Source organism: Oncorhynchus masou, chromosome 14 (genome assembly GCF_036934945.1).
Source record: "Oncorhynchus masou masou isolate Uvic2021 chromosome 14, UVic_Omas_1.1, whole genome shotgun sequence".
Taxonomy (NCBI): Eukaryota; Metazoa; Chordata; class Actinopteri; order Salmoniformes; family Salmonidae; genus Oncorhynchus; species Oncorhynchus masou.
Genome location: NC_088225.1, coordinates 1,767,179 through 1,783,295, shown reverse-complemented (window position 1 = coordinate 1,783,295; position 16,117 = coordinate 1,767,179). Strand labels below are relative to the sequence as shown.

Genomic DNA, 16,117 nt, shown 5'->3' with positions numbered 1-16,117 from the left:
CTCTTTCAGGTGCAAATAGTTGAGAAGAAGATGGATTTAAGTAACGTTCAGTCAAAGTGTGACTCCAAAGCCAATCTCAAGTATACCCCAGGAGGTGGCAATGTGAGTAACACAGACGGCATGGCGGTCATGACTGCAGACAGAGACATTACCCATTTCAGGACTCCTACAGTACACAAACCACAAACTTCCATAAAGACTGGTCACTTGATCATTGATCTGTAACTATTTTGAGATCAGTGCATGTCAGATATCCCTGACCTGTAAAATAAGGACATTGCCACACGCCTGTAACTTCTGAGTGTGAGAAATCTAGTACCTACCTGGTCTAAGTCAATTGTAAAATAGTAGTCAGCAGCATGGTCCACATCGCAGCCTTGCAGCTGCTGCAACAACCTGCCAGAAAGATTAATGTTATTTTCGCCTCTCCTCTACCTCTTCCAGATGCAAATTTGACAGAAGAAGATCGACGTGTCTAGTGTTCAGTCTAGGTGTGGCTCCAAAGATAATCTTAAGCGTGCCCCCGGAGTTTGTAACGTGAGTAACTTGGGGATGAACTCATGGCTTGGTCTTGAGTCTTCCTGCAGTTAGGACCAGATCATGGCTTTGGCCAGGACATAAAGGCTATTCCTCCTCCACTCTCCGCTCCTTCTATACTTAAAGGAAATGAGGACTTCAGTAGTTTATAGCTAGATAAGTAACTATCATTCTGTAAACTAAGTTTGAGGAGTTTACAGGCCGATGGGTTAAGTTTGTGTTTTCTTCATTTTTGTTCAATTTACTCTCCAAAATAGAAGAGTAGCAGACTAGAGTAGCATCGGAGGCTAAATCTTACTTGCTTCGACTTTCTGTAGAGGGCAACAACAAAAAACACCCAGAAGGCAGAGATAAAGACCTAATCAATCTCTTTAAAAACGTTTATTTCATTAAACTGCAATGGGACACTGGTTTAAGGTTAGGACGTGGCAGGGACAGGTGCGTAGTACCTCGGCCCCTTTGAGTCCCTGAAAACGGATGCATGAGTAAGGCATTACAGGGGGCAGGGCATCCTTGCCTGGAGATGCCGTTGCCAAGTTTGTGTTTTTGGTCTGTCTGCCCTAGATCTGTCTCCTCAAATGTGTCTCCAATAACCCGTTTGATGCACCCCAATGGCTCTTGTAGTCTCAAACTCTCAAAATCCAATATACGGTTCAGTGTCTTGAGCTGAAAACCTCGACATCAGTGCTGTTGTTACCTTGCATGACATGGATGACGTGAATGCAGTAGTGATGTGACAAAGTCGAATGTTATTGTCGTCGGTGTGTCCGTCCATTGACTTATAATGGTGGCATGGTTCTCCAGGTTGGTGCATGACCGTGAGCATGCAGTCTCAGCGGGCAAAATGTGGGACGGTAAATCCAAATTACGTCATTTTCTGGTTCTAAAAATGTCTGATTACAGCCAGTTAAAATCATCTCGTTCATGACAATATCAAGATGTCTGGGAAAGAGGTCATATTTTGGTTATCTGGTCAGATAACCTGTTAAATGCATCTTTTAGCTAAAAAAAGATGTCTACACACATTATTATAATCAGAATACAACCTGACCATGATGTCACAAAAGACAGAATGACGTTGACCATTACAACCAGTTTTGCCCGTTGGGCTCAACCTGAATCCTGTCAATTGTGATATTAACCTCCAACTCATTGTCCCCTCCGCCACCACCCATCAACATCTGTCAATCAATACTGTGTGTACTATATAATCTACAAATCAAGACAGCATGGCATTAGGAAAACCACTGTATAACTATGATGTATTTTTTTTATATAGGCCATAACTAGTGAGCTCTGTAATACATTGCTGGTGCTGTCTAAGTAGATATGTAAGATTCAACTCTTACAACAGAAATGATGAGGCCAGTTTGTTTATAGTGGTACCGGTAAGTGGCTAGTGATTGGGCTGCACTGAGTTGGATGTGGCTGCAGTGTTGCAGTCCTGCTGTCGTTGTGTCTGCTTGGATAAACAGGGCTGGGCTTCTGTTCAGTGTAGATAATAATGTGATGAAAGCCTAGCTCTCTATGCAGCAATGGCACCACCATGTGTCTGTACTGTGTAAATACATGTTCAAACTGCATACCAGAAAAAAGCTGCATGTTTGGATGTGTATATGTATGGGGTATGGTTGAAAAAAAACAACAGAAATATTAATTAAAAAATATAGGCATATTGTTTATTTTATTCAAGAGTTTCGCTTTGGGGATTTGATTTTGTCTAGATTGTTGTGTAGACTTGAGAGCTCTGGTTATTTTAATTTCATATTCATGTATTTTTCTTGTATTATTTAGCAATTTACTTCTATAAACATTGGCTCAAATTATAACATTGTTGTTTTCATGAATGCCATTCATTTTGTGATTACCTTCATCCTCCTGATCATCAGGTATCCTGCCTCGTTTCTCAGGAAGAAATAAGTGGGGGAATGTGTAGTAGAGAATATTCCTGTGAAAAATCAAATGGAAAAAAAAAAAGGTGAAGGCCTGGTAATCCAATCACCTAATCAAATATGTATCCTTACTTACAAGACGTGGGTTAAACTGGGTTAGAAAACAGCATTGTATCGTCATAGTTTCTAGGGATGTAACGAAACATCTCTGCAATGTACCCAAGAGGGCCTTTGCATCCAAATTTGAGACCAAGTTGTCTCATTTAGATTCAAATTTCATCAATATGGCGGGATTTTTGATAAAGCTGACTGAATTCCCTGAACTATTCTAGCTATCTTTTCATTTTTAAGGAATTTCTCATGTGTGGGTGCAATCGAATAACCCCTCTTTCCCTTTTCCAACCAACATCTATTAAGGACAATGCTAGAAGCAAGTCTATTCAGGAAGCCATTCATGGCAGTGTCCTTGTCCTTGCATGTGACTGATGCTGACTCATTCTATTCTGTCTCCTCGCATCGCCCAACAATGACCACTCCTCTGGTCTAATTCTATCAGTGGTCTGATGATCTCCTTTGTTGTTTCTCCCCATTGCCATATCTAGGTTCAAATTACTCACAAAAAGATTGACCTAAGCAACGTACAGTCAAAGTGTGGATCGAAGGCCAACATTCACCACAAACCAGGTAACTTACGTACAAAATACAACCTTTAGTGACTGAAATGAAAAAACATGCAACAGATGGTCTATACTCAGCCATATCAACAAATATTTAACATAATTGTTTTATGTGCTCCCTGACGAATGTGAAATACAGGAAAATGTGTTGAAAATACCCGTTGTCAATCTTTACCACTGCAATGTTCTTCATTAGGTGGAGGCAATGTGGAGATCAAATCTGAGAAGTTGGACTTCAAGGTTCAGTCTAAGATTGGATCAATGGACAACGTTGGTCATGTGGCTGGAGGTGGCGGGAGGAAGGTAAACAAATAGACTCACTATCTCTAATGTCCGAATTGACACACTTCTTTCAAAACAATACTTTCATGTTTCAATCTTTAAAAAAACAACTGTACAAACCTATTACAATCAATTACTAATTTCTATTCTGAAATACTGAATTATTCTGCCGAATTCTGGAGTCCGCACTCTCTCTGTCTTCAAATCTCGGAAATCTAAACTAAATGATCAAACTCCTCTCGCTTGGCAAACTCTTCCTTAGCAAACTGAGCATGCTGTGAGACTTGCTTGTAAACATTTCTAAAATGTGATGCAAAAGAGCGATTAACACAGGGTCACATTGATTACTAAGTAGGCCTGTCTCTCTGCATTGCCAATAGGCATACGCCTAAGTTTGTGATTTACTTGTCATGTACTTACAAAAAGTGTATTTACATTTTTTTTTTAAATCAATATTTAATATAAAGCATAACAATAGATCATAAATATGTTTAATTGCAAATAGACTTCCCTCAAGGTAACTGATCCCTGTTTTAAAAAAACAACTCAACCTCACATAGTACATGAAGGCCAATTTTAAAGTCAATACAGTAAAAAGCCAAGGTAGTATTTTCCCTAATCTTGGTACCCAGAACCAAATGAGATGCTCAATATTTTAATTGTTAAGCCTATGACAAGAGATGATATTTTCCCTACTCTGGCGACCCATTCTCCTGCTCTCCTTCCTCTTCTCTGCCCAGCATGTTTGGGTGGCAGCAGCTCTTCTCATTTAGCCTGTGAACCAGTCTCTTTAGCTAATACACTCCATGTTATGTGCCAAAAGAGTGGCCTTTTTGCCATATTCAAATATGATCATTCTATCATTAATGAGCTCGAGGAAAACGGAGGATTTGATCCTGATTCGTTCACCCTTAGAGCTATCCTCCAATCACAACTATTGTGCAAATATTTGAACTTTTTTTTCTCTCCACAGAACACGTGAGTAGGGTCTATCTGCAGACTGGGTGGGTACTACATGCCCCACTTACTACATGCCACGCCCACTGCCGTTAAGGCGGTTGCTAGCCAGCTAGGAGACCGGCAGTTGACAGGAACGCGCTTGTTAGAAATGGAAAAGCGTCGTGGTAGCTATTGATGAAGAAAAACATCAAGACAAAGTAGCTGCTTTACAAGTGGGATGCACTGTTGAGCACTACATCCCGAGGGGTCGTGCTGATTGTACGGAGATTATGACAGCCGGTTAAATGAAGTCCCTTGACAAGGCAAGAACAAGATGTCAGGAGAAGTGCACTATTGTCATAAGGAGATACTTGGAATATGGAGGAGGAATGGAGGGAAAAAGAGAGGCAGAGGAGAGAGAGAGGGAAGAAGAGGGTGACCTTGAGTTGTTTAAAAATGGCGGGGAAAGGGAGATGGTTGGTTAAAGAAGAAAGTTAGAAAGTGTAAGCAGAGTGAGTTGAAGACCGGATGAGAAATAGAAGTGAATGAGGGCGAAGTATCGGAGGTGGTAGGTGTGATTTAAGTTCTCAGAGCCGGAGGCTTGCACCGAGGGGCAGGATAAAGATGAGTCTGTGACAGTAGGAGTGAAGTATTTGTTGTAATTTTTTATTTTATTTTTGAGCGATAAATAAATTCAGCTGAGTATAAGGGAGTTATACCCCAGTCTAGTAGGTGGCGTTAATGCAACATTTATTGGATGCCAACCAGCAGTTATTTTAACATTATGGCAAGGATAATCACTACCCGGTAGTGCTTGGCAAGTGGGGGAGAATGAAACTGTACCAGTGTTCTAGTCAGCTAGCTAGCTACTTCCCTCACCATATCATTAACAGAACTGGAGGAAAGCTGGAGTGTGTGCCAGAGACAGCGTTAGCAGCCGCAATGGCAGTGGGCGCGGCATGTAGTAACCGCAGTCTGCAGGTAGACATTATTGTAACACATTGGTATCCGGTTGTTTGTCCAGACGAAACTAGTCAGTCAAAAGTTGCTAGCTCATGTCTAAATTCTCAAACTAAATACTGCAATTCCAATTACAAAATAGATTTTAATCTTCAAAATACAACAACTTGCCTAGCTAACAGCTAAATATTTGTTTTTGTTATGAAATTATATTTTTGAGAATCCCCATGTTCTCGTGGAAAATATTGTTATTTCCAACAACTAATGAGCAACTCCGCCGTAAATCTAGCGCATATTTCAATGTTGAGATTGCCGAAAGGCCAGTCTCATTGGCAATGAGAGTGCCAAGGAGTGGAATGTTAGCTAAAGAGACTGATACTCAGACTACCTCTCTCTCTCTCTGATTCCAAGTTGGCACTGCAGACCAATCTCTTGCTCAGCTCATTCAACTACAATTTTTGAAGAACTTGCATGTATTTTTTTTTGTACAGACTCTTTCTTTCTATATATATATATATATATACACACACACACACACACACACACACACAGTTGGAAGTCGGAAGTTTACTTGCACCTTAGCCAAGTACATTTAAACTCAGTTTCACAATTCCTGACATTTAATCCCAGTAAAAATTCCCTGTTTTAGGCCAGTTAGGATCATCACTTTATTTTAAGAATGTGAAATGTCAGAATAATAGCAGAGGGAATGATTTATTTCAGCTTTTATTTCTTTCATCACATTCCTAGTGGGTCAGAAGTTTACATACACTCAATTAGTACTTGGTAGCATTGCCTTTAAATTGTTGAACTTGGGTCAAACGTTTCAGGTAGTCTTCCACAAACTTCCCACAATAAGTTGGGTGAATTTTGACCTATTCCTCCTGATTTTCCAAGCTGTTTACTTCAGTGCGAAAAGGGCAAATAAATCCCAGAACAGCAGCAAAGGACCTTGTGAAGATGCTGGAGGAAACAGGTACAAAAGTATCTATATCCACAGTAAAACAAGTCCAATATCGACATAACCTGAAAGGTCGCTCAGCAAGGAAGAAGCCACTGCTCCAAAACTGCCATAAAAAAAGCCAGACTACGGGTTTGCAACTGCACATGGGATCAAAGATTGTACTTTTTGGAGAAATGTCCTCTGGTCTGATGATACAAAAATAGAACTGTTTGGCCATAATGACCATCGTCATGTTTGGAGGAAAAAGGGGGAGGCTTGCAAGCCGAAGAACACCATCCCAACCGTGAAGCACGGGGGTGGCAGCATCATGTTGTGGGGGTGCTTTGCTGCAGGAAGGACTGGTGCACTTCACAAAATAGATGGCATCATGAGGCAGGAAAATTATGTGGATATATTGAAGCAACATCTCAAGACATCAGACAGAAAGTTCAAGCTTGGTCGCAAATGTGTCTTCCAAATGGATACTGACCCCAAGCATACTTCCAAAGTTGTGGCAAAATGGCTTAAGGACAAAAATGTCAAGGTATTGGAGGGGCCATCACATAGCCCTGGGCGGAATTGAAAAAGCGTGTGGGAGCAAGGAAGTCTACAAACCTGACTCAGTTACACCAGATCTGTCGGGAGGAATGGGTCAAAATTCACCCAACCTATTGTGGGAAGCTTGTGGATGGCTACCCAAAATGTTTGACCCAAGTTAAACAATTTAAAGGCAATGCTACCAAGTACTAATTGAGTGTATGTAAACTTCTGACCCACTAGGAATGTGATGAAAGAAATAAAGAAATAAAAGCTGAAATAAATCATTCCCTCTGCTATTATTCTGACATTTCACATTCTTAAAATAAAGTGGTGATCCTAACTGACCTAAAACAGGGAATTTCTACTAATATTAAATGTCAGGAATTGTGAAAAACAGTTTAAATATATTTGGCTAAGGTGTAAGTAAACTTATAACTTCAACTGTATATACATACATTTAATTTATTTTGTTTTATTCCTTTGTTATGTTTCATTTATTTTGTTTAACCTCAACGCATGTTTTCCATCCAAACTGGATATGGTATCCATCCATAGAGAGAGAAGGGGAAGGAAGCTGAGGGGGTTTCTGGAGAAGGTGACACCTCCCTAAATGGGGAAGGTCCTAGCCCCAGCCCTACTGGCCTCTCCACTGAGCCCCCTCAATCGCCCCATTCTGAACACAGCCCAATCGAGGGGGCATCCTGGCAAAGCTAGAAGTCTCCAGTAAGTACACGTCTTACTTCAGACCAAAGTCGGCAAAATTGTCCAAGCAATTGGATAGATGCAGCCACAACATAGATACTCATCCTTGAAATTAAGGCCTAAATTTCCCCTTTAAAAACACCCACACATGCATGGACCTGCGCAGCCAAATACACAGCATGTCCATAGGACTCCACACACTATCAAGAGGGAGATTTGTATATCTTTAACCAGAAGAGGGCATTAACACAAAGTCAAGAGCCTTTCAAACAACAGCATCACTGGTCTTGTGTTCAGTGATATGCACATCCTCTGTTCGCCATACTACATTATGATGTCATCACAAATCCAGTACAATACTGGATTTGTTCTGATTTGACTTCCACTCATCCCAGATGCAGATTAAGCCTAGCCCTTGACTAGAATACATTTTTAATGGAAATTCTCCGTTTAGAATACATTTTATTCCATGACTAAGCTTAATTAACGGGAAGCTTGGCCCTGAAGGTTTACACACATACAATCCATGAATGATGCATAATTACACATGGAAGATTTCGCTCATCACTCCAGGTGCCCATGCTTGCCATTCACACCTAATTTATTACTCCTGCAGATTGAAAGCCACAAATTGAGTTTCCGTGAGACGGCGAAGGCCCGCACCGACCACGGAGCGGAGATTGTCCCCGTGGAGATCATCACAGGCGGCTCACCCGCCCATCTTCTCAGCAACGTGTCGTCCCCCGGAAGCCAGAACATGATAGAGACGCCGCCGCTATCCATGCTTGCCGACCAGGTCTCCGCCTCCCTCGCCAAGCAAGGCCTGTGATTCGACCACGTCCCTCCCTGAAAAAAAAGCATTGCAGGTTACCAAGGGAACCAACCGCCAGATAAAAAAGAGAAACGAAGAGAAAAAGAAGCACCTCACTCAGTCTCTCCCTTCTTCCTTGTAATTCAAATTCGCTCGCAGGATTTTGCGGACATGGGATATCAGTCAGGGCAAAGTGCTCCGTTTAATGAACAGCTGTTTATGGTCTTGATAGTTAGGTAGACACAGGTCATGAAAACATATACGTGAAAGAAAAGCAACATTATATACCCATAAACTCGCAGCCCGGTCTTCTTATAAAAGACATTTGCCCTACTTTCCATTTAACAGTGCAATTAATTGGGCTGCTCAATTTGAACGCAAAGGCTCGCATGAAAATATTGCGCATTGCCACCCTGTGGATGTTTGAATATGCTAATTTAGGCCTTCAAAATGTGAAGTAGTCAAAGATTCGACTCTTTTTCTCAACTAGAAAAGGTCAGCTAAATTAAAGTGACACCGTACTATACCATTCAAACGATGTCAAGTGCCAAAAAGACCGCTGCCCTTTCGTGCTTAAATCACTGATATTCCCCAGTTGAGAAATCCGCGAAGATTTATTTACGGCATTCTGAAATTCGAACGTTATCGTAAACAGTTGCTGTGATGTCATGAATGGCGTGTAAGGCACATTGACTCTGCCTTTGAGATGCTTAAAATAGACATCGTTTGCGAAATTATAAAATAAACTAATGAGAAAACACCCAAAGTATTTGACTTGGAGTTAAAGCCCATGTCCTGTTCAAAACATTTCAATGATCCCATTGCTGAGCAATTGAAAGCAATGAAGTAATCAATTAATTATGATTTAATGGAGTAATTGGGCTACATGGTGCATACAACGTCAATCAATTGGATAAGATTGCTAATTTTGAAGTTGAGTTATGTTTGTTTGTATGTATGGTATAGTGTACGTGCTGGTATGTTGGTGGTATATCATCAATCCTAGGTTTGAGAAATGTATAAATGCCTATTGAGAATATATGGACTGATTCCTTATCATAAACAGCTCAAATTTGCCACAGAGTAAAAAAAAAAAAAAGTGCCTAGCAATGGCTTATAAATTCACTGCTCATATCTAGTCAACAGAATAGTTAACGGTACATCCATAACAATTACGGAACATTCATAACAAATTGTGATTATAGTATTTAATGAATGCGTAATAAATGCTTGCCTGGCTACCCAAAATCCTTGCTCCTGCCAAACGTCATGCCCATGGACATTAGTTTCTTATCAGCAGTGAGTCTGGATTTGAGTAACTCCCCTCCGATTTCTAGAATGGAAATGGAAATCCAGTCTAGACCATCTGATTGGGCAAGAGCCAGAACACACCTGGGTATAGGGTCGTTTTGAAGATTCGTCATTGGCTTTGATACTCTGATTGGTTAGAGATGACCCAATCGCTGATGACTTTGTTTTGTACAACACCTCTTGATTTTGTCACCACAAACGACTTGAATGATGGCTGTCTCCGACTGACGTATGTAGGAACGATAGAGCAGAGGAAGAATTCAGTTTGAGTGGTCAGGCAATCGAAATGCCACTGCATACCCACAACACACATGCCTAGACAAGTCTGGATTTTCCCTGCATGAAATTTTAAAGCCGGACATAGGTTACGCTCCAAACCTCTACCCTACTCCAGAAGTGTGCACTTGCACACTCCCTCTCTCTTGTCAGACATGCTCAAATGATCATCCCCTACCTATCCACAGCGCACTACTTACGTAGCGAATTTTAACTGAAGTAAATATTTCTTCGCAATGATCGAGCACCATTTTTTTTAGTAGATCAAAACTTATGTTGCGCACTTTCTTTCCTACTAGTAGCCCTATTCTGTGGATGTAAGACATATTAAACTGATATTTACGAATGCTTGTAGATGCACCTGCTGACACCCCGTTATTCTTTATTTTTTACTCCAGACCCTCACGATGCATTCTTGTTTTTGCAAGGTAGTTTTTACACACTTAAGTTCTCAAGTTGCCCACTACTACATGTGTGGCAATGATAACTGGATGGCTTTCCTCCTCATTCCTCATGGTCAACATGAACAATATGTACTGTGCTGAACACATATAAAGTGTGTTAAGCGGATTATATTAATTTTTACGATTGAACAAATCTGTTTAAAGTTAGACATGTTTGCATATTAGCCCAAAAATACTCAAATCAAATGTTATTTGTCACATACTTCATAAACAGGTGTAGACTAACAGTGAAATGCTTACTTATGAGCCCTTCCCAGAAAAATAATAAGGAATAAACACACGAGTAACTATAACTTGGCTATATACACAGTGTACCAGTACCGAGTTGGTGTGCAGGGAGAGGTACAAGGAAATTGAGGTGGATTTGTTCATGTAGGTAGGGATACTCAGACTGATATTCACGTTAGTCCACATATCCTTTTAGACGATTGTAGAAAAGGTACCATAAAACAACCCTATGCTCTTTGTGTGTGGTGAATGTTACGCAAAAGTGTAAGGCTGTTTTTCCCCAAATGAGTCTTATTTCGAAGCTGAAATTTGAAATGTCATATCACTCTTCTAGTTTTTCCAAGTAACCGCAAGTGAATCTGAAGGAGCAGTTTACTCTTCTGAAAGAACGTTATAACCTCAAGTTTATAACTCATTAAACGTTTTCTTAAAAATGACTGACATTTTAAGCAAACTGATAATTGTACTGTAGTTAAATATGCCGTGACAAGAGGGGGAGAAAGTTGGTGCAAAGAGTGTTGTAGGCCTAGGACTTAATGTCATTTAACTTAAGGGAAAGAAAAGAACGTGGAAAAGACAGGGTAATTTGGGGCTTTTTCAGTGCAGTAAAAAAAAGGAGCAATGATACAAGTTATCTAGCTTCTCTCCATGATCCCATGTCCTGTTTTTGTTTCTCCTTCTCTGCTGAGTTTGCAGTTTTATCTTGACAGTCGTGATTGTCCTTATTGTGATGTGCATTTTATTAATATTTGGTTTACACTGATAACTTGTTGCTGTAAACGTTGGATTAGGAAATAAAGTCAGTATTGGAAGAGCAATGTTAAAGGTTTCTTCTTTCCATTACATTTGTGAAGACACTAAGGAGTGATGGTGTTTCAAAGAATGACTGGGGTATTTCCTGTCAAACTGACCTCGTTTGTGAAATCTGCTAGCGCTTTCCACATGTCGAATTTACAAGATCATAGGGACACAAGGACACAGTTGATACAATATAATTCACTTTTATTTTGAGAAGCACAAACGCTGCCTGCCCGTCGGATTCATCAATCATACACTTTTTTTGTTTGTTGCCTCTGCATAAAGAAAAGTTCAATATTTTGTACTTGTCGTGTCTTCTCCCTATACAATCAGGACAGCTACAGCCTGAACGTCAAACAGTTAAGTTATTTACAAAATATACTTTTTGTACAAACTATTACATGCTAAAGGATATACCAGACTCACCCACCCCCACACACCACGTTGGAAAGTATGAAAATAGCCCAGACAATACTATCTGTTTAACGCTAGTCAAACCTTCTTGTACATCGAAACAGTTTCTGGTAGGTTCTCTGATCCCCACTCGCAGACAAACCATAGTTGATCATGATTCATGACGGGGACTTCTGTGAGGAGAAATAAGGGATAGGGACAGGCATCGATGGTCCCTAGATGGTCCCTAGAAATTGAGTTAGGTTTGTCTTTTGGTCTGTCTGGACCCACCAAGAGTACAGACTCTTATGGGAGAATGATTCAAAGGATTCACCAGTGAAGACCTCACATTACCTCCTCGCTATGACAGACAGCAGAATCAAGGAAGCGGGTGGAGACAATAAAGGCTCAAATGAACAGTGATCTGAAGGATTTCCCCCCCCCCACACTCTTATTTTTTTTCTTAGACTCAAACATGACATGATTAGCAGTAATTGGAACAAGAGCAGGGTATTGGTTGAGGCTAACATGTGGTTTTAACTTACAAAGTGACCAAGTAGAAACGGCCAGGCGGCGGGAGGGTTGATGAGATGGGCATGGTCAAAGTGACTCCACAACTGATAAATCCCCACATAGCCTCCTGTGTTTGTGATGGCCACAGCCTTCTGACTTAAAAGTGACTCAAACATAAAAATCCTTTTTAGATGGAGAGATTTGTCTAGAGGCTTTTTGTACAATGCTCCACTTCATCTGCTGGGAGGGACACAGCAGGGGGTGCTGGGAACTAGGGCAGCGATCAGTATGCACCAAACGGAATATAACGGGCAGGGACTACCTGGACTTAAAAAAAAACCCATTACACAACATTTTCCATCTGTCTGCTCTAATGAACAACCCAAACTTGGAGTTTTCTTTTGCATTGTTACATGAAAAGCATTTGACATTTGAACTCCCAAAGATTTTAATCCAATTGTGGAACTGCATTGACAATCCAACATTATCTGCCTTGTGCAATTCCAAAAAAGTGACACAGGAACGAGATTAATTAGGTACATTTACATATTTTTCCCTAATTTGTCTCATGTTCTCTTTTACTATACCAAGTGACATGCAAATTGCATGGCAATTATGCATTACAAGCTGGAAACGTTGCATCGGATGTGAACTACGGCAACCCGTGTCAATAGCTAGGGTACAGAAATTTAAAATAGAGTGAATAATGAAGGTCCTTGAGTCAAGATAAAGCCAAAATACTACATTCAAAAACATAGGAGCTTTCTTTGTAATTGGAACCTGACTGCACGCTTTAGTATTTCTTGCACATTCTCCAAACCAATCAGAAAAGCGTGAAATAACCGCACGCACACCACAAAGAAAATGAAGACAGAAATTCAATATGCACACAGTTTAACACTCATATCAACTCCCCCCATTTCTATAGAATCATTCCTATGTAGGAGAGGTGATGCATTTTTTTCCTGTCGTTAAATTAGTTCACATGATTATTTGTTTCACTTTGGTTTATTTGATTGAATGATTTATTCAAACTCGCGTAATATCATATTGAGGGTGGTGTTACTTGCCGTGCTAAAATTATTTTATACACGGCCCACAACCACTTGTTCCATCAGTCTATGTGACGGGGTTGAAAGGAAATATCTTATTAAACCTATATGTATAAAACAACTATACCAATGCAGACAAACAGATGAACGAAAAGCACAGACAGACGTCAAGGAAAATGGCAAACTCAGATTACTACAACAGCTCTGAGAAACAAGTGCTGAAAGGAACATTGCAGGTTCACGCCAATTCTCTGGGGAGGGACAAATATTAGGTTGATTCAAGGTGACACAACATAACAAGCTATGACAACAAGGCATTGCTGTTTTTTGTTTTACTCCATTTTAAAACTGATATGGGGCGGGGAAAAGAAAGCTACACACACTGCCTGAGTGGCTGCTTAGCCCTCAGCCCATTGGCCCAGAAACAGGAAGCAACTCTATATGCCCTGCTCATCACAAATTCAGCTTTCAGTTTAATTGCTCTCCTTTTTTCATTCACTTTTATATATATTTATTCATTTCAGTGAGCAAGAAAGAAACAAAACGGATTTCTGACGGGGGGCTCGGTCTATGTTCACTAAAAACTGTGAAAGAATTTGACTGATGTTTGAATATCAAACAACAGGAGTCCATTATTCCATTGTTGTCGTCGTTCTTGTCTTGAGTCTTGTGAGAAAAAAAAAGAAAAGTGTAGAGTCATTTATGCAGTGAGAGCCTTCGTTCATCGGTGGGAGGGTCTGGTGAGAGTGGTGGTGAGGGTGGTGGTGGAGGAGGGGGCTTTCTGCTTGCTGCTGTCGTCAGGGGGAAGGAGCGGCGAGGGGGGACCGCCGGTGTCGGACTCGGACCTGGACGAGCCTGTCTTGCAACCGGAGATGTGGCGCATGGTTCTATAGGGGCGCTCCTCTGCGTTCCCTGGCTGCTCCTCGGGCTCCGGCGGCGGGTCGCTCTCCAGGGGGAAGCTCCTCCGGTCCCACGGGTGTACTGGGATGGGAACCTGGAGAGGGAGAGAGGAAACTCTCGTCAGAGACCACACCACTTAACACAGGGCTATCACCCACTTATCACAGAGATTAAATCGGTCTGTCTGTGTACATTTATCCCCAAAAGGCCAGGTGTCTTCTCATATGTCCTCTACAATCTGCCACGCTATTCACAAAGACGCATACACACTGATTAAACAGCTGAAGTGTGTGAACGCGTGTATAGTACGGAAGTGTTTGTGCTATTGGGAGCCTACCAGTTCTTCGTAGGTGCCTTCAGGTGTGGAGCAGCGCGTGTCTTCGTTGGAGAGCAGGCGGTGGGAGTCCCTGGAGCCTATAGGGGTGTAGGAGTACCCTCCCGCTGTGTAACACCCTGGGGTGTAAGGGTAGGATAGTAGGTCGGGGCTGGCCGGGGAGCAGGGGGAGGCGGCACTGCCGTAGTCCTGCAGGGCGTGGAAGTGGGCTGTGTCTGGGGAGGAGGGCTGCGGCGTGGAAGGGTTGGTGCTGCTCAGTAGGGGAGTAGTGCGACCATCCAACCGTCCACTGACATACGAACTGGAAGGGGTTTGGGGGGGAGAGAGGGGAGTTAACTTGACATGGAGAACAGAAACGAAGTCTTCAGCTAGACCTCAAATGAACAGAAAGGAGAATAGCCTTAAGTAGAGAAACCTATCATCTAGATTCTAGAAGGCCAAAGGTCAAATAGGTGAGGATAATATTTTTCCTGTTTCACCTAATGTACAAGTGGGTAACCTGTATGAGTGTATGAATCGGATTTTTTAAAATGTATATACCAACTCCTCGAGACACCCTAGGAGAGTGGGGTCAAGGCCAAGGATCACGGCGACGCTCAAGGGCACATCGTCAGATGTTTCTCCTAATCCGCTCGGGGATCTGAGAACCAGCGACCTGGCCCAGCACTCTTAACCACTAGGCTATTTGCCAAGCTGTTCCCTGTGCTGCACTGCAGTATAACGTGCTGGATCTGGCTATTCTAGGTAGAAACGAGTTTCTGAGATAAGAGAATCACAATCAATATGCAGCTCAGAACCTCATCTCTGCTACAGATCACACCAAAAAGACTGGTTCCTGGATTAATAAACAAATGAGAAAAACCTCCACATACACTGCTTCTTGGAAAAACTATGGGAAGTGGGTGGATTGGGGCAGACCTTGGAGGGGGTGGGGGGTTGCATTTTGCAGGGGTGTCTTCTTGCAACTCATAAAGTGGGTAGGGTGAGTCTTGTTGTTGGGAGGGGGTTGGGGGGGTGTTACTGACCGGCTGCCTCTCCTCTTGGCGATGGCGCTGGCCGTCCAGCTCCAGCGGGAACGCTCCTGGTCCTCGCAGGGCTGGTGCAGCTGGGAGAACGCAGTGTCTGTCAGGTCCTCAATCTGGGAGGGAAGAAGGGAGAGGGAGATCAGCACTCCAAGTTAGTGCTGTAACACTTGATGAATGCGGCTTGCGGTCAAACGTTGGTTTGGTTATTACCGTTAAATGTATTGCATCAGAGCTATACGGTGAAAAGGGAGCAGTTATTTGGGGGTTGGTGGCAGCTCTACCTAGATGTTTGACATCTTTGGACAACACTGTGCAACTGAATCATACTTCTGGTCTGCATCGGTAAACTACTCCAATTGAGATTCTGAAAAGGTCATACCAAGAGAAAATCTTTTTTACCTCCTCAATGTCAGCCTCCTCAGCGATAGGCTTAGCACAAATGTCAACCTCCTTCCAACTGCAAAATGGAAGCCAGATAATTAATACATCAGTAATTCACCACCCACGTGTGTGTGTATGTGTGTTCAAGTGAGAGTACAG

At 41.9% G+C, this 16,117-nt stretch overlaps 2 protein-coding genes across 7 annotated transcripts in view; one reads left to right on the top strand and one right to left on the bottom strand.

The window, feature by feature from the left end:
- Window positions 1-11,380, top strand: part of LOC135553942 (microtubule-associated protein tau-like) — a 47,481-nt gene extending 36,101 nt beyond the window's left edge. For 3 of the 6 annotated variants that reach the window (XM_064985894.1, XM_064985896.1, XM_064985892.1), the window contains 4 exons: window positions 10-102; window positions 3,032-3,113; window positions 3,303-3,409; window positions 8,089-11,380. In XM_064985894.1, the coding sequence (XP_064841966.1) occupies window positions 10-102; window positions 3,032-3,113; window positions 3,303-3,409; window positions 8,089-8,301 (495 nt within the window). In that variant the 3' untranslated portion in view covers window positions 8,302-11,380. Of the gene's footprint in view, window positions 1-9; window positions 103-3,031; window positions 3,114-3,302; window positions 3,410-7,325; window positions 7,494-8,088 lie in introns of all 6 variants that reach the window. The other 3 variants (XM_064985897.1, XM_064985895.1, XM_064985893.1) reach the window with 2 other exon arrangements.
- A 618-nt stretch (window positions 11,381-11,998) lies between these two features.
- LOC135553941 (KAT8 regulatory NSL complex subunit 1-like) overlaps window positions 11,999-16,117 on the bottom strand; it is a 73,191-nt gene continuing 69,072 nt past the window's right edge. The window contains 4 exon segments of the mRNA XM_064985891.1: window positions 11,999-14,312; window positions 14,556-14,853; window positions 15,578-15,690; window positions 15,977-16,034. Of these exon segments, the coding sequence (XP_064841963.1) occupies window positions 14,040-14,312; window positions 14,556-14,853; window positions 15,578-15,690; window positions 15,977-16,034 (742 nt within the window). The 3' untranslated portion in view covers window positions 11,999-14,039.